Source organism: Saccopteryx leptura, chromosome 1 (genome assembly GCF_036850995.1).
Source record: "Saccopteryx leptura isolate mSacLep1 chromosome 1, mSacLep1_pri_phased_curated, whole genome shotgun sequence".
In the NCBI taxonomy this organism is placed as follows: domain Eukaryota; kingdom Metazoa; phylum Chordata; class Mammalia; order Chiroptera; family Emballonuridae; genus Saccopteryx; species Saccopteryx leptura.
The window spans coordinates 239536026-239563996 of NC_089503.1; the positions used below are offsets into that span (position 1 = coordinate 239536026).

At 50.1% G+C, this 27971-nt stretch overlaps 1 protein-coding gene across 1 annotated transcript in view; it reads left to right on the forward strand.

Moving 5' to 3' along the window:
• Positions 1 to 27630, forward strand: part of XKR6 (XK related 6) — a 259812-nt gene extending 232182 nt beyond the window's left edge. Inside the window, exons 2-3 of the mRNA XM_066388054.1 lie at positions 7800 to 7996; positions 26609 to 27630. Of these exons, the coding sequence (XP_066244151.1) occupies positions 7800 to 7996; positions 26609 to 27570 (1159 nt within the window). The 3' untranslated portion in view covers positions 27571 to 27630. The remainder of the gene's footprint in view (positions 1 to 7799; positions 7997 to 26608) is intronic.
• Positions 27631 to 27971: the final 341 nt, after the last annotated feature.

The window sequence follows — 27971 nt, forward strand, 5'->3', positions numbered from 1 at the left end:
ACAAATCCCTGGCTGGGACAGAAGAGCTCACAGACATGGGTTCCAGAAGAAGCCACTTACTTGGTGAGTGGTGAGAACTAGAGGTTGTGGAGACCACCCTTCCTGTGTTGGCTGCCCAAGAAGACAGTGAGATCTCTGGCGCCAACCCCAGCGGTGCCCTCCCCCACTAGCTGGTTTGGCCCAAGGGGACCTCTGGGACAGCGCAGTGGGGCCAGCTCTGCCTTACCCCTGTGGCTTCTACCCAGTCCTTCCCTCTGGGCGCAGGGCAGCCTGCGGTGGGGCCGTGCCCACGCCACTCCTCACCTCCCACCCTGGGCATCCTCAGCAGTCTGCCCAGTGGCTGCTCCTCGGTGCCAGGCCCACGGGGACTCCGACCAGTGAAGGAGCAGGGCAGGGTGGCGAGGTGAGAAGTCCTGTCCTTTCCCCTCTGCTCAGGCTCTTCCTGCCTCCCCTCCTGCTGAGTGGGCTCTTCTCAGAGTTCGGAATGTACTCTGGAGACAAGTCCTTGGTCAGATATGTGATTCGCACGTATTTTCTCCCAGTCTATAGCTTAGTCTTTTCATTCTCTTAACAATGTTTTATTTACAGGGCAAAACTTTTTTATTTTGGTGGAAGCCTGTTCATCAATTTTTTTCTTTTATGGATCTTGCTTTTGCTTTCCCATTTCGGAACTCTTAGCCTAATGCAGGGTCACAAAGATTTTCTCCTGTGTTTTCTCTTAAAAGTTTTCTAATGCTACATTTTAACCTATGGTACATTTTAAGCGACTCATTGCCTATGAATGACTAATTGTTCCCACATCATCTGTTGAAAAGACATCTTTTTTTCCATTGACCTATCTTTGCACTTTGTCAAGATTCAGTGGACCATATATGCGTGGGTCTGTTTCTAGACTCTATGTCCTATTCCATCAACTCGTTTCTCTGTCTTTGCCAAGACCACCCTGTCTTAATGAATGTAGCTTTATAGTATGTTCTAAAATCAGATAGCATGACTTCTTTACATTTATTCCTTTTTTTTAAAATTGTTTGTGCTGTTCTAGTTTCTTTTGTCTTTCCATATACACTTCAGAATATGCTTGTCTATATCTGCAAAAAAAAAAAATCCTGCTGGGGTCTTTATTAAAATTGTATTAAATTCATAGATGAACTCGGGAACAATGATCATTATATTGTCACTATATTGAGCCTTTCCATCCATGAACATGGCATGTGTCTCTACCATTTAGGTTTTCTTTTATTTCTTTTATTAGCATTTTGTAGCTTTGTAGCTTTAAAGTATAAATCCTGCATGTTTTATTAGAGTTATTTCTGAGCATTTGGGGGGGGGGAGCTATATTAAATGTTATATATTTTTAATGTTAACTTCCAATTTTTCATTGGTAGTCTCTTGAAATGTGTTTAATTTTTATATGTTGACCTTGTATCATGAGACTGCTAAATTTACTAGCTGGTTCTGTAAACATTTTTGTATATTCCTTGGAATTTTCTATTTAGACAGTCATGCCAGTTACAAATAGGGACAGTAAGTACTTCTTTCTTAGCAATTTATATCTACTTTCCTTTCCTTGGCTATTGCATTCGCTGGAACTTCTAGTATGATGTTGAATAAGAGTGGTGAGAATAGAAATCATTGCTTTGTTCCTGATCTTAAGAGAAAAGATATCAGTCTTTTATTATGAGTTATGATATTAACTGTGGGTTTTTGTTGATGCCCTTCCTGTATATCAGGTTAAGAAAGTTCCCGTTTATTTCTAGTTTGCTGAGAGGTTTTTAAAATCATGAATGGATGTTGAATTCTGTCAAATGCATACTTTCTGCATCAATTAATGTAATGTATGATTTTTCTTATTAATATCATTGATTACATTGAATATCGAGCCCACCTTCCAGTTCTAAGATAAACCCTAATTGGCTACACTGTATCAATCTTCCTATATCTCAGTTGGACTGGATTTGTTAATATGTTGTTGAAGATTTTTACATCTGTGTTCATGAGGGATATTGTCTGTAGTTTTATTCTCTTATTATGGTATTTTTCTGGCGTTGCTCCCAGAGTAATGCCGGCCTCATAAAAAGAAGAGGGAAGTGTTCTTTTCCCCCTTGTATTTTTCTGCAAAATCGTGTACAGAATTGGTGCTGTTTCTACTTCAAGTGTTCGATAGGTGTTACTATTTTTCCTAGAGAAGATTCTCTAAGCTTCAGGCCCCACAACCTGGACTGTTCGAGGCTTCAAGACTGGGTAGTTCTCTACAGTCAGAGGTTTCTGAGAGTGTTATAAGCAGGAACAGGGGGCTGTAGGCCCACAGAAGCAAAGCTGTTCAGCCTCCTGCCCCTTGCAGAAATCCTTATTTCTCAGCCCAGCCGGTGTCAAGCCGAGCTCTAGCTAATTCCCAAGGGGGCAACTTAGTTTGGGCAAGACCTTCTCTGATTTTTCTGAACTATGATTGGCTGTGTGACTCTGGGGAAATCACTCCGTCTCTCTGAGCCTCAGATGAGCCAATGGGAAAAAGGAGATGGCAAACCCGCCTCTCTCAAAGTGGTGTAAAAAGGCAGGCTTGTGCATAGAACTAGAGAGTTCTGAGGCAGGGTTAAGGGGCTTGAAACACTGATTTACAAAGTGAGGGGAGGAGATGAACTAGGAGTAAGCAGAGTGGGCTGAAGGAAAGACTGGTGGGAAGGACGTGGTGGGTGAGTGGGGCAGGACTAGCTGGCATCTGTGGCTTCTGGTCTCCCCAGCATTCTCATGGGCATGTCATTTGAGGGCCCCACAACCCTCCAAGGGGGGCATGGTTGCATACATTACATCCGTTCAACATATTCCTGGGGTCCTACTATGGGCCAGGCATCTGACATATGAGGAAACTGGGGCTCAGAGAGGTTAGATGTTCCCCAAGGTAATGCAGCCAGTGGCAGAACTAGGAAAGAGCCCAGGCATTTGGGGTAAATTGTGCTTATACCCTGTACTAAATCCAGAGGAAAAGAGGACCGGTCTACTACCTCTGAGAGACATGTGGGAAGGAGTTAAGATCACTGGCCCCGAAGCCAGACTGCTGGGCTTGAAGCCCCGCTCAATCCCTTGATTAACTGGATGAATTAAAGTACATTGTTTAACCTCCGTGTTCCAATTGCCCTCATAAAATGAGGGTCGCATTGCATCTATCAGGTTGTTGTGAGGACTGAACAAGTTAATAAGTACAAAATGCTCAGAGCAGTGCCACACAAACATCAGGCACAATTTTTGTAAACATGCTAGGCCATGCTATAGGCTCTGCAGAGTCGCTCACTTAAGGAAGGCTGAAGTTAAAACACATTGGCGGCTCAGCAGTAGAGTGTCGCCCGGCGTGTGGAAGTCTTGGGTTCAATTCCCCGTCAGGGCACACAGAAGAAGCGCCCATCTGCTTCTCCACCCTTCCCCCCTCTCCTTCCTCTCTGTCTCTTCCCCTCCCGCAGTCAAGGCTCCATTGGAGCAAAGTTGGCCCCGGTGCTGAGGCTCCTTGGCCTCTGCCTCAGGCGCTAGAATGGCTCTGGCCGCAATGGAGCAATGCCTCAGATGGACCGAGCATCGCCCCCTAGTGGGCGTGCCGGGTGGATCCCGGCCGGGCGCATGTGGGAGTCTGACTGCCTCCCCGCTTCTAACTTTGGAAATATACCAAAAAAAACCACCCCAAAACAAAAACAAACAAATAAAAAAAACTAAAAACGTTGGCAGAAGCTTAGAGAGCCCCACCCCACCCCCCCAGGATGGGTGAATGGCACACGCCCAGCTTTGGAAGTTACTTGCCCAAGGTCGTGCAGACCCCAGACCAGCTTTCCTGAGTCCTCGCCCTGTGATGACCTGCTGCCTCTCTGCTTTGAGACCCATGCATTCCATGATGCGATGCTCTTAAGAGAGGGACGGTGTGACAGGCCGAGACGCAGGATGTGGAAACAAATCTCAGAGGAGAGTTGGGTGTCTCTCCTCCTGGACCACTTTCCTGGGGAGGTGAGCTTTCTGAAACCTGCCAGGGAAAGGGAGAAATGAGGGTGTGGAGGAGCAGCGGGCCCACCTCGTGTCTCCTGCAGATGCTGTACCTTCCTCTAAGACTCAGTGCATCGGAGCCTGCCACCCAGTACACCCCGACGCTGTCACAAAGGAGGGTGCTGGGCCTTGCAAGGCCGCTTGCTGGGGATGAGATCACTGCCTGGAGCAGCCTTCGTGGCTTAGGGTCTGGCGCCACCTTGTGGCCATGGGCCAACATGTCTTTTCACAGAAGCTAGTGGTTTAGATAGGCAGCTGGCTGGGTGTCCCAGAGGCCACTTAGACCCACTCTGGATTTTACACATACCCCTCAGTTGTCTGTTGGGGGACTCAAGGACTTAAGAAGAGAAGATGAGTTTTCAGGAGCTGGAGGGGCAAAATAGATAAGAGGCACTTGATTGGACTCCACGATGGGAGGCTGTGGGAGCTGGTGTTCTAGGAGTCAAGATTTCTGAATTTGGTTTCAGACTTAATCCTGGTACAGTCAGGGCTCCCAGCATCCGTTTGCTCATCAGTACAGGGGGACGGGGACAGGAGAGGTTCTGGGTTTGCCTACTCCACCCTTGTTTATTCCCATACTCTGGGATGTTCGCTCGGAGGAAATTTGTTTCTCTGGTAAGCATTGTAGTTAAATCAGCATGTTCTGGGCTCATTGACTTCCATTGCTCTGGCTATTATGGGCAGAGGGTGGCTTGGGGAAGGTGGCTTGTGGGCCATCGGGGTAGGTAAAGTGCTCTTTTGCCCTGGCAGGGAAGATCTAGGTGAAACTGAGTGTTGGTGTTACTTGGCCTGGAATCTGCCTGTCTAAACTTGACTGCTACATAATCACCCCTCCACCTTGGTCCACCTTGTGCGACCAGGAGAGGCAGAGCCCGTGGTCTGAGAGTACCCCTGGGAGAGTATAGATTTGTCTGTGGCCCATGGCCTTTTGTGTTATAGGTACCTGTGTCGGTAGAGCTGAGTGTTGGATCATGAAAACCACATCTGATCTGTAAGCCCGCTGGCATCGAGGCTCTGCTGGGCACATGGATGCTGTGCGGAACTTCTGGACTCGCTGCCCTGTCTCTGCGCCTCAGCCAGTGCACCTCGTCTCCCGTTGCTCTGCCTCCGAAGCCACCATCAGATCTGCTCAACCTGACCCTTCCCTCCACCCTCAATCCAGACAGTCTGACCTCCCCTCCCCCTCCCAAACTCCTTGAGACGGATCTCCTTATAATGCACCCCCGCCAGGTTTATCGTTTGAATCCTCCCTTCCACTTGGCCTGCCCCTTCAGGCCCCACATTGTGACACTGCTTACTTCTCCTTTCTCACTTCCTCTTTCCTTCCCACCTCTCTCTGTCTCCTTCTGTGGCCCTCTCCATCTCCCTCTCTTTGTCTCTGTCTCTCTTTTTATCTCTGTCTCTCAGTGACCCTGTGGCTTTACAGGTCAGGCATTGCAACCTCCCTGCACTTTTCTGAGCGTCTGACCCCTTGATTTGAGGAGCTTACGGACTGAGGCCAAGAGAAAGGCCATGACTCACAGGAAGTGCCACAGATAATAAGTGCCAGGACCTGGAACAAACCCAGAATTCGCTGCTTCATTTCACTTCCAAGCCTCAGTTTCCATGTGTTAAATGATGATAACCAGCCTGCCCCACAGGCCTGGCGGGGACCCCAGAGGTGATGGGCCCAGAAGCCCTGCCCCATCTCCCTCCCTCCCTGCCAGGGTCCCCACTGCAATGTCTTCTTCCCCTCTGCCTGCGCCTCACCTTCCTGCCTTCAGCTTCCAGCAGAAATGTCTCTCCGCTCACTCCTGAGAGTGTATCTGTAACGAAATAAGGTGCCTGTCCCCGCTGCCCTGAATGGTGAGCCTTTCAGAGATGCAGCACCCAGAGGCTCTTAGGAATCTGGAGAGCCAGCCACAGTCTCACTCATCAGGTGTCAGATGGATGTGCGTTGTCACCAGCATGTCGGTTTTAGGTCCCAGGCGATGGTTCAGAGGGTTGCTCTGTGTCCCGACACACACCTAGGGGACCCTGGAGCACCCACTGTGGGGGTCCAGTCCCCAATTAGTGTTTGGAAGTGGAAGGAACATCACTTCACAGTTTTAAGTTATTTTAGGAACATATGCTTTTGCATCTTTGCTTCTAAAGCATACACTTCTGTAAAGTCAGTGCGAAGTTCCTGGGCAGTGCCCGTCTCCCGTTGCTCCCCGGGGTATCCAGAGCTGCTTTATGACCCTTCTCACAGGTTTAGCTGCAAACGTGAACAGGCGCTACCTTCGCCGTACTGTGACAGTTGTCCCATTAGGGTTCCTCGGTCCTGAAGAGCAGGTGTCTTCCTTCTGTATCCATGGGCACTGGGGACATGGCATGAGCAACAGACAGGCTTGTGTGCTGCAAGGGAGACAGAAATGACATGAAAAATGGAGGAGGGTTAGTGGGAGGGGAGACTGGAGGGACAGGCAGGGTTCCATGAGCCAAGGGAGGAGGTGGGGATTTCATTCTAAGCATTTTGGGGAGCCATGGGATGGTTGAAAGGGGGGTGATGTGATTGCATTTTTTATTTTCAAAGAGCACCTTGGCTGCCGTGTAAAGAGTGGGTGGTTCTGGGGCCAGAGTTGGTACTGAGAGACCAGTGAGGAGGCTTCTGTTTCGATTCAGGCAAGAAGGGTATGGCGGGGACCAGACTGGTGGTGGTGGTGGACAGAGACAAGGGACCCCTCACCTGCTCTGATGGGTACCGGGCAATGCTGGAAGGCAGTGGGAGTGACGTAGGGTGTCCATCATGCCCTCAGCGTCTGCGACCAGGCTTGGCATTGCAGCAGGCACAGTGATTACATCCCCTGGGATGGTCAGAGACTCGTGTGTGGATCTATCCTCTTGGTCATTGTACCTGGTTTATGATTCATGTTCTGGATCCTAATTGGGCCACAGAACCATACTTTCTGAAACTGCCTTTCCCCTGGTGCTGCCAGCTAGCTCATCTGGGCCTGGCCCGGCCTCGGAGATTACTGGCCAACTTGGACAGTACCTTGACTCTTCCCCGAGACTGTGGCTTGGAGACAGCTCCCGAAAGTTCCGGTAAACGTGAGGCATAGAGTTTTCTTGCTGGACTCAGGATGCATGCCCACCACTCTCATTTTCTCCCTCATCTCCGCCCTACCCCCACCCACCTAATTCTGTAATGCTGTGATTCTTTTCCCCACATTAAAGATAGTAATAAGGACATGGAGTTGGAGTAATTAGTCCAAGGTCCCATTAGCAAATGACAAAGTTGGGATTTGAACCCAGAACCCATGTCCTCCACCTGAACCCACTCCCTTTGTTCCATGTGCCTCCCTGATGGAGGGGGGGGGAGTCAGTGGACATGTGTGACTGCATCCTGGGCCACACCTGGACAGAGGCTCGTTGCAGGCTCTGTGTCTCCCTAGCATAGAGGGGCACACGAACTTTGGCGTCCAACGGCTTGGGGCGGCTCCTAGTTGCTCCATCATCTGGCTGTAGGTCCTAGGCTGTTCCCTATCTGTCTTAGGTGGGAATCACACCTGCTGTCACCTGGGACCCAGCCATACTTAGTGTCCAGTAGAAGCTCCACAAATGCTGCCCGAAGCCGTAGCACTGTGGGTCTGTGTCTGTGTCCGTGGACTGGGAGAAGTCCTAGAACTGGTTTAAGTGTCTGGAAACCCTCGGAGGGAAGGACACACCAGCACAGGTGGCCCTGGTTTTGGGGAGCAGCATGGCCCTTCCAGAGCCCCCGCCCCCACCCACGCTCTCTGCTGTTCCCTCTCTCTCGGCAGGTATATCCGCACCATGTACCTGGGGATTCAGAGCCAGCGGCAGAAGGAACACCAGCGACGCTTCTACTGGGCTATGATGTACGAATATGCAGATGTCAACATGTTGCGCCTCCTAGAGACCTTCCTGGAGAGCGCCCCCCAACTGGTGCTACAGCTCTGCATAATGATCCAGAAGAACAGCGCCGAGACGCTGCCCTGTGAGTGCCCGCCCCAGGACCTGCGCAGTGACCTTCCCCTGGGCCGGCACAGGCCCCGCCCCCGGCCCCCTCAGTGCCTGCCGTGCTCTGCGAATGTTGTCCATTCTGATCCCTGCGTCCTCGGGACACCCGGGCGGTGCGATGCCACCGCGGCCCACACCAGGAGTGCACAAGTGGCACAGACATTTCCCGAACACCTCTGTGCGCGCCTGCTCACCAGGCACGCCCCTTTGTTCTAGTGAGCAGAGCAGAGCCTGGGTCTCAGAGGTCCCTGAAGGCGGCAGAGCGGAGGCCCTGGTCTCCCAGTCTGGGGAGTGGCCCCTTTCCTTTGGCACCGGCCTGAGCCGAAGGGTTCACACGTGTGCAGGACAGGGAAGATGGCCTGAGGACAACACGTGACAGGACTAAATCATGTGAGGCAGCAGTTTCAGACATATTTAAGCTGTGGCTCTTGCTTCAAATCAAAGCTTATGTAGACACTCCACTCGTAAAACTGGCTCAGGTAGCTCTGTTCCGGTTAGAAGGGGGTCCAGAGCCTGGTGTGCTCTGCCCACCGGCCTTCTCCCCCTCTCTGGCTCCTGTCGCCCCAGGTGGTCTCCAAGGAGCCCAGGCGCTCGGTGGAAGCATTGGTCTGTATGGCAGCAGGAACCGTTCAGCTGCCCAGGAAGGACTTGTAAGGTTAGGCTTCACCGGGCAAAGGAGAATCTCACACCAGGCCACCGATAGACCAGCCTTGCCCTGCCAGCCGTGGGAACCCTCATGGGCCCTGGTGACCCAGTGAAGTACCGGTGACAGGCGTCCTTTTTGCTCACAAAACCTCCATGCCGAGCTGCCCTCAGACCCCTCAGGCTGCAGCTCCCGGGCCAGGGCAATAGACTCCAGGCGGCACATTTGCTGGGGGCTGAGGAGGGCCCCTTTCTCTCCCATCCGGGTCCTTCTTTTTCCAACCCTGTTGTGGTCTGAGACTCCACCCACTTAAACTGCCCTTTGCTGTTTCAGTTTCAAATCTCCCATCCCTACACATGGCCCAGGCAGCCAAATTGTCCTTCCAACCTTTGGCCATATCCTGGCACCACGAAGCAGGTGGCAGGGTGACACAGAGGGTGAGCTTCTAAAAGGACAGTGGTCCCAGACTGACCGGGGTCCCGGTCACCCCTTAGACCCTGCTGTGACATTGCCCTTCACCTTTTTAGGACCTCCTTTCCTCTTCGATATAATGAGAGAGTGACAGTAATACTTTATTTTTAGGGGGACACAATGATGCAATGCACATCAATCACTTTGTAAACTGTCACTCTCCACAGGAACCTCAAGGGTGTGTTCATCATTACCAGGGCGTGGTAGTGAGTGGCATGGACAAGGTCCTATGGAGATTCCCCCCACCACCACCCTCGTTGGCCCTGTGGGTCTTCCCTGCCCCAGTGTCTTTGATGAGAGTGTCCTTTCTATGATAGTCTCAGATTATAAACATAGAGTAGCTGGATGTGAGCTCCCTGGAGAGGAAACTCAAGGGGCAACAGATGTTCCTTCCTCTTGACGTGGGAGCCCAGTGAGGCCAAGGTCAGTGAAGGCCAAGGGGCTGCTTGGGTGCGCTGCCCCCATGGGCACACGGGGAGAAGAGCTGGAGTGACAAAGGTTGCGCGCTCTGGGGGAGCTCCCCTGGCCTTTCCTCCCACATGCCCCTCCTTCCGTGCACAGCTCAGAGGTCGGGGAGGCATTTCCCTACATTTGTTTCATATATAGAATAGGCTTTCGTCGTTAAATACCTTTGGGAACTGCTGGGCTAACCAAAGGTCAGTGGCAGTCTTTGCTGACGGTTGTAAATCCCCAAACGTTGTGGGAAGCCATGGGAAGGGGTCTGTGGCGTTCGCAGGGTTGATGGGAAGGTCTCCTGCCGTCACTGAGCCCAGACTGCAAGGGGCTTGGCATTGTGCTCTTACTTTGCTACTGTCCACTTGCCGCCAGACCATTGTTATAATAGATGCTTTCCCCCTCTTTTCCCCTAAAAAGCTGCATGATGTGTATGCGCTTTAAAGGAATTCAGTTTAAATATTAGAAACTGGAGGAGGGGAGAGAGAGCCTGTGAATGTGAAAGGGACATGGTGACATGGAAAGAAGAAATCTCCCGGCCATGTGGGAGGTTGGAGTGAGGCACTTCGGAAAGATGGCGGGAGTGGGCAGCTCCCGCCCTGCTAGTTGATAGGCTTTGGACCTTTGGGAAGTTACTGAGCCTTTGTGTTCCTCAGTTTTCTCATCTCTGAAATGGGGATAATATTAGTACCTACCGCAGGGGGTTGTTATGAGCATTTGACATGACAAATGTCAAATGCCCCATACAACGTCCGGCTATTTTGTCGTTGGTGGTGGTGGTGCTAGAGCTTTTATGGTGGATACACTTTCTGAATTGGACTGCAGCCTTCACTGGGGAGACTGTGGCTGACTGCCTTGCTCTGGCTGCCTTTGTCAACACCTGTCCACTCTATCCTGCGAATGCTAGTAGATGGCTGGAAAAGTCATTAGCACTTTAGCAGGCGAGTTTTCTGTTGAGCTTGCCCAGTGCCAGCCTCTGCCCCTTTTGCTATCTCCCACCTTCCAGTCCTCACTCAATGCTGGGGTGACAGGGCAGCAGTCAGCCTACAAGGCGGATTTGTATCCAATTTCCCCGTAAATTTGGACTCAAGTGAAAAATATAATAATAGTCATTCATACAAATAGTATGCTAGAGTCATTTGGGCATTTCAGCAGGGTCTTCCTTAAATCTGATGTCTTAACATTTTAAGTAAAGATAAAAATAGAGCTCTGCAGGAAACACATGATGCTACACCGTTGACCCTGGCAGCGAGTCTCGTGTCTGCCGAAAGCTCCACCAGGATCCTGGGTGGTGACGGGGTTTGGAAAACAGTCCAGAACAGTAGGAACATCAGGCAGAGCTGCGTGTGCCTTCCACCCTGGCCATCTGCCAACTCATGACACGGGCGAGTTCATTTCCCAACGGGGGGCCTTCAGGTGTAAAGCAGGCATCATAACTACTTTTGCAATTGTTGGCGGAGGTCTCCTGAGCTACACACTTGCCTCTAGAGCACCTTGCCTGGCATATTATGGGTACTTGATACAGTCTGCCACTCAACAAAGAGGTATTAAATCGGGTGCCATAAATGTGCTGAGGGCAATATGGAGCGAAACAGACGTGGCCCATACTCTCATGCATCTCCCATCTCTGGGGAAAACAGAGTGAAAACAGTTAGGCAGATGACAAACATGTGGTAAGTGCTGAGACTGAAGTAGGCAGGATGGGGGCTGGACCAAGCTTGCTTTGGGCAGGGGTATTCAGGGATAGCCTCTCCAGACAGCTGACATTAGGCTTCCTGTAGCTGAGAAGGAGCCAACTCTAGGAAGAGCAGAGACAGCCTTCCAGGCAAAGGGAACGGCACATACAAAGGTCCTGTGGTAGGAAGAGCCCAGCTTGGTTTAGATAGTGTAAGGACCCAGCATGGCTGGAGGCTGGCAGTGGGGAGGGACTGGGGGGAAGAGAGCGACCGGAAAGAAGGATAGAGAAGCAGGCAGGAGCCTGACCAGGCAGGGCGTGCTGGGCCCTGTGAGGAGTTCGTGTCAGTACCAAGTGCAGTGGGAAGGCTTACGAAGGAAAGCTATACAATCAGATTTGCTTTTAAAGAAGATCTCCTTTCCTGCTGTGCAGAGGTCAGAGCAGGAGCTGAGCTAGGAGTACCAGTTTAGCGGCTGCTGGGGTGGTCCAGGCGTGAGACCACGGGGTTGAGCGTTTTCAGGAAATGATGCTGAGTGCGCAGATTTGAGTGTTGTCCTGGAGAGTGAATGAACTAGACTTAGCAGGGCTGGTGTAGGCAGTGAGAGCAGGGGATGGCGGTTTCTAACTATGTGTGTTGAGATGGACGAAGGGGAACCATCGAGAACAGGGATTAAGAATTAATAGCTCTGTCCCCTGCCTTACTTTTGGATTTTCTGATGTTTCCACATGAACGTTGGCAGGAGTGGGGGGTGTGCTACTTGCTGCACCTACATAGTGCCTGAGTCTTGTCTTTTCTGGTTAAGCCCACACTGAGGAGTGGCCCCACTATGGGCTCTGATGACTACCTTCCCCTGGCATCACATTAGCACCATTTGTCAGGCACCTGCCGTGAACCTGACACTGTGTCAGCAATGAGTCTGCAAAGATACCTCCCATTCAGGAGTTTATGGCCCAGTACAGCACATTTAAAATTTTTTGATGGGCCCTGGCTGGTTGGCTCAGTGGTAGCATGTCAGCCCAGTGTGTGGAAGTCCCAGGTTTGATTCCCGGCCAGGGCACACAGAAGAAGCAACCATCTGCTTCTCTAATCCTCCCCCTTTTCTCTCTTTCTCTTTCTCCCCCCTTTCTCCCCCCCCCCCCTCATAGCCATGGCTGAACGATTTAAGCAAGTTGGCCCCGGGCACTGAGGATGGCTTTATGGCCTTGCCTCAGGGGCTAGATTAGCTCAGTTGCTGAGCAACAGAGCCACAGCCCCAGATGGGCAGAGCATTGCCCAGTAGGGGTCTTGCCAGGTGGATCATGGTTGGGGAACATCTGCTTCCCTGCCTCTCACTTAATTAAACAAATATATATATATTTTAATGGATGTATGTATAGAGAAGGGAGTAACTTTCTGGGGGCATGATAGAGGAGGTAACATTTGATCTGGGTCTTTTTTTTTTTTTTTTTTTTTTTACAGGAACAGAGAGATAGGAACGGAGAAAGATGAGAAGATCAATCATCAGTTTTTCGTTGCGAGACCTTAGTTGTTCATTGATTGCTTTCTCATATATGCCTTGACTGCGGGCCTTCAGCAGACCGAGTAACCCCTTGCTCGAGCCAGCGACCTTGGGTCCAAGCTGGTGAGCTTTTTTTTTGCTCAAGCCAGATGAGTCTGCGCTCAAGGTGGCAACCTCAAGGTCTCGAACCTGGGTCCTTCCGCATCCCAGTCTGACGCTCTATCCACTGCACCACCGCCTGGTCAGGCTGATCTGGGTCTTGATGGATGAATAGGAGCTCTCCTAAAAGATGTGAGGAGGCTCTCTGGGCAGTGGAATCACAAGTGCCAAGGGACAGAGGCCTGAAAAGGCATGGGGTATGCAGGGAGTGGGTGGTTCTAGGTGCGTACAGTACAGGATGTATCGCAGCAAGTGTGGGGGACAGTGGTGGTGGTGATGACGATACTAATAGTGTGAGTTAAGACTTTTGGGGGAGCTCAACTCTATACTAAAGACTAACCTAAGAAGTTTACATGGATTAACCCAGTGAAGTCTCATAGCAACCCTATGGGTAGATGCTCTATGATTCCCATTTTATACATGATGATACTGAGGTCCAGAGAGGTTAAGTCATATGCATGAGCCACCACAAGGCTAATCAGTGATGGGGCTAGATCTTGACCTACGCAGGCCAGGCCCAGTGCCTGTGACCTTAGCAAGGATGGCTGCGGCTGAGTCTTGACGAGACAGACTCCGTGTGGATTCTGCAGGAATGGGTCCCTGATGTGGGGAGGGAGCAGAGGTTGACATGCGCGATAGACCTACCAGCTCTGGCATATGTCTCTGCCGGGGCTTGGCTTTGGGACAATATTCTATCTTTGAGAGCATCTGCGTGAGCCACCTCTGCTAAGCGCTCCTGAGGAAGCCTTGCTGTCTTACGATCAAGTTTCACTCCGTCTGACCAGGAGGGGAGGGAATGGGCTTGGGACTCAGGACACTGCCAGCTCCCCAGGGTACTATTAGTGAGAAAGACACACAGGAGCTCACCCGCCTTTGACTGCCTTTCCTTGGGAATAGTCCCTGTGCTTATCCTGAAGACTGAGAGAGCTGGCTAGACACAATGGGCGGCCTACACATGTAGGGAGAGATTGGCATTAAAACCCAGTGCCCCATGTGTCTAAGATGGCTCACATCCCTTCAGTCTTAGTCTTCTTAGATCTCTATGGAAACCCTCAGAGGAAGACCCAGGCATCCCCAGATAGTCTCTCAGCCGTGCGTGCCCCTCAACCCTCTTATCAGCTAGGGGGCAAGACTGAAAGCCCCTGTCTGGGATCGGAAGCTTGAGACCACCACGAGGCGCTGGAACTTGAAGGTAGCATCGCTTCCCATGCGGGGATTGCATCAGCCGGCACGGTGCTGACCAGCCCTGCTCCAGTGACATGCATGGCCGACATGCTTCTCCGAAGGGCAGGGGTCCCCTCAGAGAGGATAAAAGCAGGTTTCACTTGTTCTCATAAGTGGCACCCCACCATGCATCACTTTACAGGTGTTCCCAAGCCCCTGTGAGTGGGGGCTGGGCAGCTTCTGAGAGAGGACACCCAGAAAGGCATCCTGAGTTCCTATTCAAAAGCTTTGACCTCAGGGCTTCCATTTTCAAAGGAATCTGGAGCTGCAGAATCTTTAGACCGGCAGAGGTCCACCAAGACCACCCAGCCCAGCCTCCTTGTTTAACATGCAGGAAGCTGAGGCACAGAGACACCAGTGGCTTGCCTAGAGTCACACAGCAAGGAAGGCTGTTCGAGAAGGCCCCCTTTCAGCAGCAGAGCGTCCGTCCATCCATAGGATGTGGTTCCAACAATAAGCCTGGCCCAGGTTAGACTCCTCCCCCCGCCACCTGTCCATCTATAACCATGGAAACCTAGTACCAATTTTACATAGAATAGGCATCTTTATGAAGACAAGAAAGTGTGAGAAAATATTAAGGCCTGCCTTTCAACACTGGTTTTCTTTTAAACAAGCGTTGAGCGCTAAGATTCAATTAGGGCCCTTTCGGTCTGTCTCTTTGGCATTCACCTCCCTGATCGCTTTCCTTCTTAACGTCAATTGCCAGCTCCTTTGCATCAAAAGCCTTTCCAGTGGCTTGTACGTCAGCTTCACTTCGGCTTCTTTTTCTGCAAGAGCCCTGACTGACAGCATCCCAGCGCTCAGGAAAGGCAAGTGTTCATTGGTGTTTCTCTGTTCCCGTTACGACTAAGTGTCTGTGTCTTTCTCTTCAGCTGCCAGGCCCAAAGCACTTCTCCCTTTGCCTAGTGAGGATGACACGCCTCCCGTGGGAAAGACACGGCTCCTACTTTAGTCTCCATGAGCAGGTTTCCCTTCGCTGTGAAGAGCTCTGCCTTCTGGTTCGAGTCCTTGGGGAAAGGGAAGGCCCACGGAGTTGCGTCTTAGCTGTTGGCTCGGTTCACCCGTCCCCCTCCCCACAATGGGAAATTTTCATGTCTCTGTCCTCCTGGGAGCTCTTTTTTTTCTCATATGAAAAATGCTTTCCGGTGTCTGTCCACGTGGACATAACCATCACCCTCTAAATCTGGGACACAACAGTGATTACTTGAACGTTTAGGATTGTGGTTACAATGAGATGGAACTGCCACCCAGAAAGGGATGGTGATCTGATCGTGTGGCCCAAAGGTGACACCAGAGCTATGAATTATCCACTCAAGTTCCTCATTATGAAGAAGTCCACTTTGTTATTAAAACAACCAACCCACTGCATCAAACAACCTGAGGTAATGGATCATCTTGTCTACAATGACGGAGTTTCTGTGCTTGCCCTCATCCCTTACCAGTGTCAGCCACTGCTGGACAGGACCCTGGGGCAGCAGAGCCCTACTCCCTAACTCACACCCTGCTGAGCTGTAGTTGCCCATGTTGGAGACCTGGTGGGGGGGGGCAGTCTCAGACCAAGTTGGTACTCAGATCTTCCAGCCTTTGATCTCAACTTCCAGACTATTCGTCACACTTCCGTGTCTTAGCTGGAAATAGATAAATGAAGAAAAAGAGGTGCGGTTGTTCCCATCCTTCTCCTGGCTGTCTCGCATCTTCACTCATGACTGAAATGATGAGATACACACAGAGAGACATGCCTGCCTCCTCTGGCCAGAACACAGGCTAGACTTGTCCTCTCATTCCCCCAGGATGGCCTCTCTTCAGCTCTCTGTTTCCCTTTCCTTCTGAGAAGACAGCCCTCCTCCCTTCCCGTGGGACATCTGTTTGGGTTGGCACACAGGGTGCCTTAACCAGCCACCTCCAGCTCACGGTCCCACCTCAGCCACCAGTGGCTTCTTGTTAAACACAACCATCAAACCATATACTTGTAAGCAGAATTTGAAAGGATTTTAAATAGAGACCTAAATGAAGCCCTTCACTGCATCAATCAGGCCTGAATCTGCTTGTCATTCTGAGGCCTTTCAGCTGAGGTTGCCCCTAACAACTGGTAAGAGAGAAAAAGAAAGAGGGTTCTTTTCCTTTTAGATTGTGGTAAGAACCCTTAACATGAGATCTACCCTCTTAGCATACATTGAAGTGCGAAAGAAAATGTAGTACGTCCATTCGAGAAAGAGTTCTTAAAGCAGCAGAAAAAAATCTGAGAAAGACATAAACTAAATCGATTTTATTATGGTTAATGCAGATGAAACACCACTTGTTTCGCAGGCAGTGTTTGTGCATAAAATGCTGGAACAAAGAGGAGAATCGAGGCAGCCTTCCTGAGTCCACACAAGCTGACCAGTGCAAGCTCTTGGGGGAGGCTAGGGGTCTGCAAGTTCAAAGTCTGAGCAGTAACTGTAGTTGGGTCATTTATTCAATATATATTTATTAAGGACCTCTTAGGTTCCCAGCACAATTCTAGAAGCCAGGAGTGGATATAGCAATAAATAAAGCATAGGAACCCCTGCACTCACGGAGCTTACATTTCTTGTAGGGAGAGACAATGAACAAAACAAATACTCTATTTTTCATAGAGCTTTTCCCTGCTCTCCCATAGTAGATTGTTTCTATGAAAACTTCCGTAAGCTGAAATGGTGTAAAGGAAAGAAGCAAATGCCATTCATTTATCTGGAAAAAAAATTGAGGAACACTTTCCATTGTACGCATTACTGGGCCAGACCAAGAGGCCACTCTGCTACTGGCAGAACCAGCAGTCACTCTGGCAGCTCTCAAGATTCTTTCTGTCTTCATGCAAATGGGATGAAGGGTGGGCGTGGGCAAGTTCGACATCCTGTGTCTTTATTTCTTTCACTGCCACTGGAACACTGAACTGCATACAGTTTTACACTAAGTAAAACTCCCTTTCAAGCTCTCTTAGGCTTTTCTGATACCTTAGGTCACATCTTGCTAACGGATGCACAAAATAAATCGAGATCAAGCGCAGATGCTCCCAGACACGGTTCAAAGCTGTGGGACTTGGTGCTGAGCTGCTGAGTGTGGTTGTCAGGGGAGGAAGCGCTCTTGCTGCCCCGAGCGCTCGCTGCCCTCCGTCACGGCTTATGCAAAAACAAACACTGAATGCTGTTCTTGCTTTTCGCCTTTTTTGTGGGTATGAAAGTGAAAAGCCTCTTCCTATTTCTTTCAGTTAGCAGAAACAGGTATTAATGTAGGCCTTTGATAAAAGCCAAAGGGATGCAATACCAACTTTTGAAAAGTGGGGGACACTTGTCTTGGGAAATGATCAGCACGAAGGGGAACAGTAAGGCTGGGAAGAGGGACACGAGGAGAGGAGAGCTGTGTGTGTGGCTGTCAACAGGGTGGCCGAAGAGGGTTTCCTGGAGAAGGTGACTTTTGAGCAAAGAGCTGAAGAGGAGAAGGAGCCAGCCCCACAGGTTTCTGGAGGAGCATGTGCCAGGAGGAGGGAACAGCCAAGGGAAAGGCTTGAGCGGGGAGGGCCTCCAGTGTTTCAGGAGGCTGAGACACGTGTGGTCGCTGGGTCGCTTCGGTAGCTCGGCCCTGCCCGGGGGTCTTGCCAGCAACGCTACTCTCCTTCTTCTAAAAAAAAATTAAACAGCTTTATGGAGAAACAATTTACATACTGTACAGTTCACCCATTTGAAGTGGAGAATTCAATGGCTTTCAGCATATTCAGAGTTGTACCATCAGCACCATCAACCTGCAAACTCCGCCTCCCACTCTCTGGGACAGGGAGCTGGCGGAAGGAGCGCAGGGCTCTGCACCGCGGGGCTGAAACGTGGGGGGGGGGGGGCACACCTCTCGCATCTCATCTTCTTGGGGCCTGGATAGCATGAGTGAGGGCAGGAGGGACTCCCAAAGGCCCTTTCAGGCAAGCTGTGACTCTAAGAGAAAAGTGGGGAAATCCCAGCAAAATGTGGGCAGTAGCAATCTTTAATTATTAGGTTAGACATTCATGTCAGAGTCAATCACGGACTCTAAGCCTCATGGGAACGTCGAGCTCCAGGAAAGACTGCAATTAAATGATCTTCAAAAGGTCTTTTCTATTCCTTAAGATGTCCAAGGAAAGGAAGGCTGCATGTTTCACAGATGATGTATTCTCATGTCCCACATCTGAGTCTGGGTAGAGGGAGGAATAGAGGAGACCAGGAGGAGGACACCTGGGGGGCGAATCCCCGTAGGCTGTTCCCCGTAGGCTGTGCCACTTCTGGTGTGGTTATGGGGGAGTCACCCTTTCTGAGCCTCAGCTGTTCACCCATCAAACTTACACTCAAGGACCCAATAAATTCTGGACCCAGTTGGAAGTGCTGGGTTGGCCAGGGCATCAAGAGGAGTTCTAGGAGTGTGGCATTCACTCCACTGACAACCAGAGGTAAAGAGTGGGTGTGACTCTGACCCGCAGACAGCTGAATCCTATGTTATTTTGCAGCCTTCCTATATGCCCAGAACCCCGTGCCCCAGACTGCCAGACCCTGGAGCTCAGGAACCAGCCAGCCCTAGAATCTGCCCGCTGGTGACATAGGGGGCCAATCACCACCTCTGCTATTGCTGAGGGCCCCGTCCTTGCCTTCACCCCTCACCTTTCAGCAGTAATTGCCAAGTACATTGAGTCCTTCCCTGCTCGTCCCCTTGGCTACTTTCCTGAGACTATCACCTAGGAGACGAGGTGCTGCCTCCTGTCTTGCACGTGGAAAGCCCCCGCTGTGGACCACACAGGCCTGGCCTCGCACCCTGCTCTGCACTGCTCTGCTCAGACAAGGCCCTTAACCTACAGCTAGTAATGCCGCCTCAGAGGGGTTTTGTCAGGAAGTAAGTGAAATGTGTTTATTCTTGGCCCCAAAGAGGCACTCTGTGATGGGGGCTCCACCTTCAGGGACACACATAGCCCACCATCCTCTGGAAGGGTCCTCGCAGGCTTTTCCCACCCAGGGCCACTCAGCACTGAGAACTGGAGGGTGTGAGGACCACACCGAGTCAGCCCACACACTGGCCCGGGCCAACCTCACCTGTTCAGCATGCCCGCCTCCTCTTTCCTCCAACCTGAGCTGCCATGTTGCTTGACGTGGGTGCTGCTCTGCCCAGAAGCACAGCTGGCAAAGCTGGGCTGAGTCAGGGCAGCACGGCCAAACCATCCACAGTGAGGACAGTGGTTCCAGTTAATCAAGCACTGTCACCCTCAGGGACTCAGTGGCTCCAGGTAAAGCAACCCAAAATCATTGGTCTGGAAGAATCTCAAGGGTTTTGATGGCCACATCATTCCCCACGCCTTGGGAGACAGGACCAGGCCTACTAAAAAAAATTAGAATAGCTTCTAAATGACTATAACTTTCCGAGTCACCTCCTACACAAAGCCTGAAGCCCACCCCTTCCCCCCATCACATTTCGGACAGGTCAAGGGACAGGATGAGTTGGCTGCAGTGACCTTTGCTCTTTGCCTTGTAGGGATTAATGTCAGTCTACCCCTTTCAGAATCTGAGAATCCCAGCAGGTCCCTCCTCCTCCTCCTTACATACGTAGCTGTCAGGGGCCTGTGAGTGAGACTGAGCTGGGAATCCTGCTGGCCTTGGCCACAGGCCTGCTTCTCTCAGGGCAGTGCACAATTTCAGGACAGAACCATTTAGGTTCGGCTTTGGTAAGACAATGGCACAACAGATTACCATCGTAGCGGCCAGATCTGAATTCTGTCCCCTGTGGGCCATCACCCTATGTTAAAGAGCTTTTTCTTCAGCCAGGGTGTGGTATAACTCCTCAGATGTCAACTTTCCTGAGGAAGTCCACTCTCCCCTCCCTTTATTTACACCAGGCCACTTCAATTGGCCTTGGGTTTTTCCAGATCACCTCAGCCACACATGTATGTCAGTCCTGAGGGTCACATCCACAGATGACAGATGCCATCTTCTATTCTGACCCTTTCTAAGGGCCAGTCCAGCCATGTCAGGGGTGTCTTAAAGTTACCTGATGTGGTCACCTCACATGGGGATCACATCCTCTCAAATACAGAAATGAGACAAACATGAGTGTGTCAGTGCTTGAAAAAGATTGCTCTCAAAGAAAACCTTAAACCGGTGGTAGTCAACCTGGTCCCTACCACCCACTAGTGGGTGTTCCAGCTTTCATGGTGGGCGGTAGCGGAGCAACCAAAGTATAAATAAAAAGATAGATTTAACTATAGTAAGTTGTTTTATAAAGATTTATTCTGCCAAACTTAGCAAAAATATGACATAAAGTACTTGGTAAGTAATTATTATTATATGCTTTAACTTGCTGTAACTCTGCTTTATAAATTTTATAAAGTTACTTCCCTACTTTATAAATCACCATTACTGTGGAACTGGTGGGTGGTTAGAAAATTTTACTACTAACAGAGATACAGAAGTGGGTGGCAGGTATGAAAAGGTTGACTATCCCTGCCTTAGACCTTTGTCACTGTGAGCGTGTTTTCAGTGAAAGTTGTTTTGTTTTGTTTTCCTGAAGTGAGAAGCAGGGAGGCAGAGACAGATTCCTGCATGCGCCCGACTAGGATCTACCCAGCATGCCCAGTAGGGGGCAATGCTCTGCCCATCTGGGGTGTTGCTCCATTGCAACCAGAGCCATTCTAGTGCCTGAGACGGAGGCCATGGAGCCATCCTCAGTGCCTGGGCCAACTTTGCCCCAATGGAGCCTTGGCTACGAGAGGGGAGAAGAGAGAAAGAGAGAAAGGAGAGGGGAAGAGAAGCAGATGGGCACTTTTCTTGTGTGCCCTGGCCAGGAATCGAACCTAGGACTTCCATGCACTGGGCTGACGCTCTCAGTGAATGTTTTCAGATGAGATTTTCTTTGTTGCTGTACGTCAGACTCCCAGGATATGATTCTACTAGGCAGGTGGTTCATTGGTTTGCCCGGAGTGTGGTGCTGAAATATGGAGAGAGCCTTATGGTGCTCTTCTAACTGCAGTGATGCCCACCAGGCTTTTCAGGAGGATAATTGAGCTGACCAGTGTGCTGGTAAATGATTCACAACTGGCTCTTAGCAGAACTGGAGCAAAACCCTGAGTTTGTAGTGCTCGCCAATTTCAGTGGTAACAATACTGCCACTGTGCTTATTTTAAGGCTCCAACATGACATCAGCTGGCCCACCAAATTCCTGCAAATTTAACAATCGAATCTCACAAGCCAGGCAGAGCCAGCATCAGCACCCCGATCCTGTCGGAGAGGTGAGATAATCCCAGGTTTCAGTGTGAGCGTTCTTGCTTACTACCTATGTAACCTTGGCTAAGTTACTTAACGTCTTTGATCCTGGCCCATAGATGGCATCCAGGAGGCTCATCTCTTCCCCCCTGGTGGCCTGGTTAGAAAAGTAGCTTTATGCCATTGCCCCCTTGCTGTGTACCTGGGTGGAGGTGAGGACAGGAGACAGACGGTGATGCCTAAAGAGCCATGCACACAGCTGTGGCAATCTTTTTCTGGGAGCATTTCCAAGAAGAGACTGGGCTTTTAAAAAATGTAGGAAAATAGGGAGAAGTTTGACAAGTAGAAAGGGAAGAACTGCCCATCTAAAGGGAACTCAGTCTGGGGAAAATACACAATGGGAATTTGAAAAGCAGATGGTGAAATTTCCCACAAATGGCAGCTTCATTGGTACAGAGGGAGGAGGTGAGGGTTGAAAGGTGGAGAGGTTGACCTGGACATGCGGATAGACAAATAGCCAGTTAGTTGAGCACATTTCTTGGTTTTGGGAATCTGTAGGAGACCGATCCAGTGGGGTACAATGGCCTACAAATTAGGTGAGCATGCAATGTCAGAACACAGCTGTGTCCACATCCAAGTTTCTCAACTTTACATTCAGTTTCCTTATTTGTGAAATGGGAATGAATAGCCCAGCAGGGAAGGGACGCTATAACTGGGATAACGAATGGTCATGTGTAAAGTAGGATAGAGCGGGTTCAAATGCCAAATGTCACCTCTTAATGCAGCACTTAGGAATAGGTTGACCACCTCAGTGAGAGCTCTCCATTGGGGTTGAGGAATTGGGAATAAAAAGGAGGTGGGAGAGTGATGAGAGCAAGGAGGAGATTGGAAGAGAAGAGGCAGAGAGAAGTGTGGTTGCATTGGGAGAGGACGCAGGGTCCAGGTAGCTACTCATTGTAAGATGGGAGGAACTTGACCCTGTGGTGGGAAGGAGACAGGAGAGAGGGAGCAAGTGGCCTGCATGGGCGACTTCCCACCCCTGTCCTACCTTGACCTCACACCTGTCCAATCTCTCTCTCTTCCTTAAGGGTGTTTCCAATGTGTGATTATTGGTGGGACTAAATATTTTGTGGCAGAGGGGGAGGAGGGCAGCTGGTGACAGACCTGGGCATGCACAATCTGTTCTGCAAAACAGCCCTGCAATTAACCCCATCCCTTTCCACTCAGAAAGTCTCATAGCCATCTGCAGATATTCCCGTAGGCTCCCAGAACCCCCCTTGCACCCACATGCTGCGCTCTCCCTCTGAGAGGCTCTAGCCTGCTGGTTTCTCCTTCCAGTTCCCTTTCTGGTGGCTCCTCTGTGCAGCCCAATCCATTCTGAGCCACAGCTCTGCCTTCTACTTGCCAGGTCTCAGCCTCCCTATGTCACCCTGATGCTAGGCCCTCCTGCTGTCCCTCATTCTTCCTACTGCATCACAGCCTCCTGCTTCTTCCACTGTCACTGCCCCCACCCTCCAATTTTAGAGTCCTGTTCCTATCTCAGTCAGACACCCTGTCACTGTGCTGTTCACATGATGGGCCAACCACACTCACATCTTTTCTGCTTTGTTTCCCATTTGGCAACAGTTTAACTGACAGTGACCCTTGGATTTTGCAATGACACCACCAAATTGGGCCTTCCCTGATGACTACCCCTCTTCCATAAGTGTCTTCACTGCAGGGTGCAGCCCTGCTTTGTTCCGTTGGCTCTAGGTGTGGCCATTCCATTTCTAGAAACCTCAGATCCCATGCTCAGTGATCAGAGCCTGAAGACCCCTCTCCCAAACCTTCCTCAGAGGAGTGCCCCCCCCAAGAAGCTTCAGCTTAGTGACCTCCTAGCTGATTAGGCTGGACTCCGGTCCAGTCAGCTCAGTGGGCTAGCTGCAGGCCCCACCTCCTGGTCTGCACCAGGAAAAGCGAGCAAGCCGTGAAGGTCACTGCCCAGAACTTGTCACAGCCAAAAGTGAAGTGTTTCACAGTTTCCAGCCTGGCCTTTGGAATGCAGAAAGGAATCCAGCTCATAGCTGAAGCAAATCATAAATGCTCCCAGACCCATCCAGAAATTTCACTGGGGTCCCTGAGACTGCTTTTACAGCTGGAGCCTGTGAGTGTGAAGCTTGGCCAGGAGAATGCATTGACTTTTAGATTGACCTCAGGCAAGACAGAAATCTTCCAAGTGAGCCGCTGCAGAGAGGGAAAACCCTGCGCTCGCTCCCTCTGTAATGGAACACACCGCAGGCCTTTGAAGATTAATCACTTAACAGAGGGAAAGTGATCTCAGTTAATTCTATTGGCATCACCTCTTTCTTTGTGGCTTGTCTGTTACTCTCCTGAAGGTGGCATAGAATTTAAATTTGAGTTTTAGCTCCATTATCAAGGGCTTCTCTGAGATGCCCATGGGTACTACACTTCTTGTCCACTCTTGGCAAAAGATTCAAACCCCTGCACCCAGCGTGCCTAGACTTGGTCTTCTCCCCCCTTGCCCAGCCACTTCTGAGGCAGTGTCTGCAGGGCCCATTAAGACAGTGGTAATTTTCAAGGCCACTGGAGTCAGGCTGCGATTTTGAATCCAGATGCAACTTCTTCACAGGTGTATGATTTTTGAAGAATATCTGAAGTTTCTTCATTAAAAATGGGATTAGAGAACTGTATTAGTTCGTTAGGCTGCTGTAACAAAATAACACAGACTGGGTGATGGAAATACCAGAAATGTATTTTCTCACAGTTCTAGAGGCTGGAAGTCCAAGATCAAGGTATTGGCAAGGTTGGTTACTCCTGCAGCCTCTCTTCTTGGCTTGTAGATGGCTGTCTCCCCATTCAGCTTTGGTAGAACTCCCCTCTCATTACTAAGGGTCAGTAATGGCTCTCAGATGTATCACTATTAACATTAACAAATGAGTTCAAAAAGAGAAGAGTGACATCACAGAGATACTTAAAGGGACTCTCTGAGGATGCTCCAGTTTTGGGAATAAGCCTGGTGATATATGCTGTCAAGATGATTGCATGCTCCCTGCCCTCCAGAAACTTACGGCCTAAGTCATGTGGCTCCTACAGGGACCCATTTCCCTCCCTGCCCCAACCCAACAGACAGCATGAACACAGGAGGCTAACAGGCGAGCATAAGCACTGTGACGCGGTCCCAGAGCGTGTGTGCCCTCAGCCCCTGCTGGTGGGAATGCCCTGTGTGAACAAAGGGCAAAGCAGGACACATAAGTACTTTGCATTCAGAACTTTCCAGAGAAGTGAGAAGAAAATCCTTTGGCGTTTTCAAGATTGGCTTCTGGGGAGAACTTGGGATCGTTTCTCCCGTTTGTTTTCAATCTTGATTGTTACTGTTACAAATTCAACATATTCTCATGGTAACAATTCACCATCCAGGATTTTTCTGTGCTTATGGTAGCATCCTGGTTTTTGTTATCACTCTATAACAGTGGTCCCCAACCCCCGGGCCATGGACCGGTACCGGTCCATGGGCCATTTGGTACTGATCCGCAGAGAAAGAATAAATAACTTACATTATTTCCATTTTATTTATATTTAAGACTGAACGATGTTTTATTTTTAAAAAATGACCAGATTCCCTCTGTCACATCCGTCTAAGACTCACTCTTGATGCTTGTCTCGGTCACGTGATACATTTATCCATCCCACCCTAAAGGCGGTCCGTGAAAATATTTTCTGACATTAAACCGGTCCGTGACCCAAAAAAGGTTGGGACCACTGCTCTATAATGTTCTGCATGCTGCAACTGAGCATCTCCTTGCAATGGCGGAAGGGAGGGGCTATGTGAGATGGGCAGGGAGGGACAAGTGCAGGGAAGATGTAAAATGACAGAAGACTTTGATTCTTCATTGAAGTTTGGAGAGTAGTGAGGTGGGCAGGGACCTGGGGAAAGACAAACAGCTTGGGGTAGTGTACCTAGTCTCTTGGTGAATGGGGCTCCTGGATTGGACCTTTGCGCTTAAGAGAAAAAATGACCAGGTGGCATTGATTTTAGCCTGGAAGAAAGCCATGGGGGAGCTGTGCTCCGCTGTGTGGGTTGGGAATGCGGTAAGGAGATGGCTGTCCAAGGAACACTATTCAGTACCCCTGTTGCATTTAGTTCTGAAATTTGGGAAGAAAGGAGAAGCAGAAGAGATGCCAGATGGAGTGAGCAGAGAGAATGCATGGGGAGTCAAGGGGTGACTGGGCCCTGGCTTGAGAGAAGATTGTGTGGTAATACCTAACTGATGATTGCTTGCTTATGGGTGGGTTTGAAGGAACTCCAATAACTAATTATTGTGTTTAGTTTGATTTAGAACTAGAGATGAAATAAGCAGCATTATAAATAAAATTGCCCTTAGTGATTCAAGTATCACTTGGCATCAGATACATTCACTTGCCTGTTAAGGAGAAATGCAAGCTGGTGAGGGGAAACTGCATCCTCAGACCATGAGTTACACCGTTACTGAGCCAGGATGGAACCCCGGGAAGGACAGAACCTCACAAGTCAGACCTCAGAGAACAGTGGCCAGTGGTTTGTTGGAGAAAGCAACAAGGATAGGGGGGAGGGCAAGCAAGACAAGACTGAGTGAGAAAGGCAGCCAGCGAAACAGGCAGGCTTTCCCAGGGTCCTTGATCAGAGTGGCGTTGGGAATGGATGAGGGAGGGAGAGGCTGAGTAGAAGAAGGTTCGGTGAAGGGCTCCTTGAGGCCTTGAGTGAGCTGATGGAAAGGTGAAAGGTGAAGCGAGCAAGCTGTCAGTCTTCATAAATGGTGATCCCCTCTGTGAGCTTCTCTGAGAGCATAGGCTGCTGGTGACAAGGACACCATCCCTTGCCACACATCTGTGTGTAACTAGGATTCCCGTGAACTTGGGATTCCTTAAAATAGAACGTGTGGTCCCATTCCCAGAAGACGTAATGAACCACCACAATGGCCCCAGTTCTCAACCCCCCTGGCAAAGCCCATCAGCTTCAGTTTTACTCTTGAGCAGTGTGTCTTCAGGAGTTCTAGATGGGGTTGTTGGAACTAAAGCTAGAGTTCAAAAGCTGTCAGCTTAGGGAACAGCTGTGACCTCCAAGTTCGGTTCCTGATTTTGTGTTTCTTTCTCCCTCCTCCTTTAGATCGCGGTGTGTGTGGGCGTCTCCTCAGCTGGCAGCCCTGCTGTGCCCTGCGGTTGACGTCCAAAGTTTTGACTGTGTGGGTTTGTGTCTTTCCGGCAGGTGTCTCCTCTGTGACTTCCCTGATGTCCCTGGCTTGGGTGCTAGCCTCCTATCACAAGCTGCTGCGGGACTCCAGGGACGACAAGAAGAGTATGAGCTACAGAGGGGCCCTCATCCATCTCTTCTGGCGTCTCTTCACCATCTCATCCAGAGTTATCTCTTTTGCCCTCTTTGCTTCCATCTTCCAGCTCTACTTCGGGATCTTCGTGGTGGTTCACTGGTGCGCCATGGCCTTCTGGATCATCCATGGCGGAACAGACTTCTGCATGTCAAAGTGGGAGGAGATCCTCTTCAACATGGTGGTAGGGATTGTGTACATTTTCTGCTGGTTTAACGTCAAGGAAGGGCGGACTCGATATCGAATGTTTGCATATTATACAATAGTCTTGACCGAGAATGCTGCCTTGACGTTCCTTTGGTATTTTTACAGAAACCCGGAGACCACAGACTCCTATGCGGTGCCAGCACTGTGTTGTGTCTTTATTAGCTTTGTGGCTGGGATCGCATTGATGCTCTTATATTATGGTGTGCTGCATCCCATGGGGCCACGAGCTAAGATCTTTGCCAGCTCCTGTTGTGCCGAGCTGCTCTGGGGCATCCCTCTGCCCCCCGATGTTGAGCCCATGGCGCCTCAGACCCCTGGGTACCGGGGGACCCAGGTCACGCCTACCAGAGCCGTAACGGAACAACAGGAGGATCTCACGGCTGACACTTGCTTGCCCGTTTTCCAAGTGAGACCCATGGGGCCCCCCACCCCATCTGGGCGTCCTTACCCAGAAGGGCCCCTCATTAAGATTGACATGCCAAGAAAGAGATACCCAGCTTGGGATGCTCATTTTGTAGACAGGAGATTGAGAAGGACTATTAACATTCTGCAGTATGTTACCCCCACCGCGGTAGGCATTCGGTATCGAGATGGACCGCTCCTTTATGAGTTGCTACAGTATGAGTCTTCACTCTGAGATCATCTTGACCCAAGTTGAGAAGGGGACCTTAAGTTGGTTTGCGGTTAATACCGCTTGCAAGAAATATAACCCTCCCTTCCCCCAATACACAAAATCACCACTATCACCACCACCACCACTGCTACAAAAAAAAAGAAAGAAAATAATAAGTCACAACCCCTTCAGATAAGCTTTCTTTCCAGTCGCTGTATGTATACAAAGATATTCTCTATGTTTTGTAAGTAAAAACAAAAAGAAAACCTTTCTTTTGATTTTTACACATAAGAAACAGTATTGAAAATCCCACACTATTGTTCATAGGGTGGAGAAGGAGGAGTTGTCTCCACTCCAAAAGAAAAAAATGTTTTATACCTTACACCAAGTGTAGATCATTTATGGGATTGGTGCTGATTGAAAGA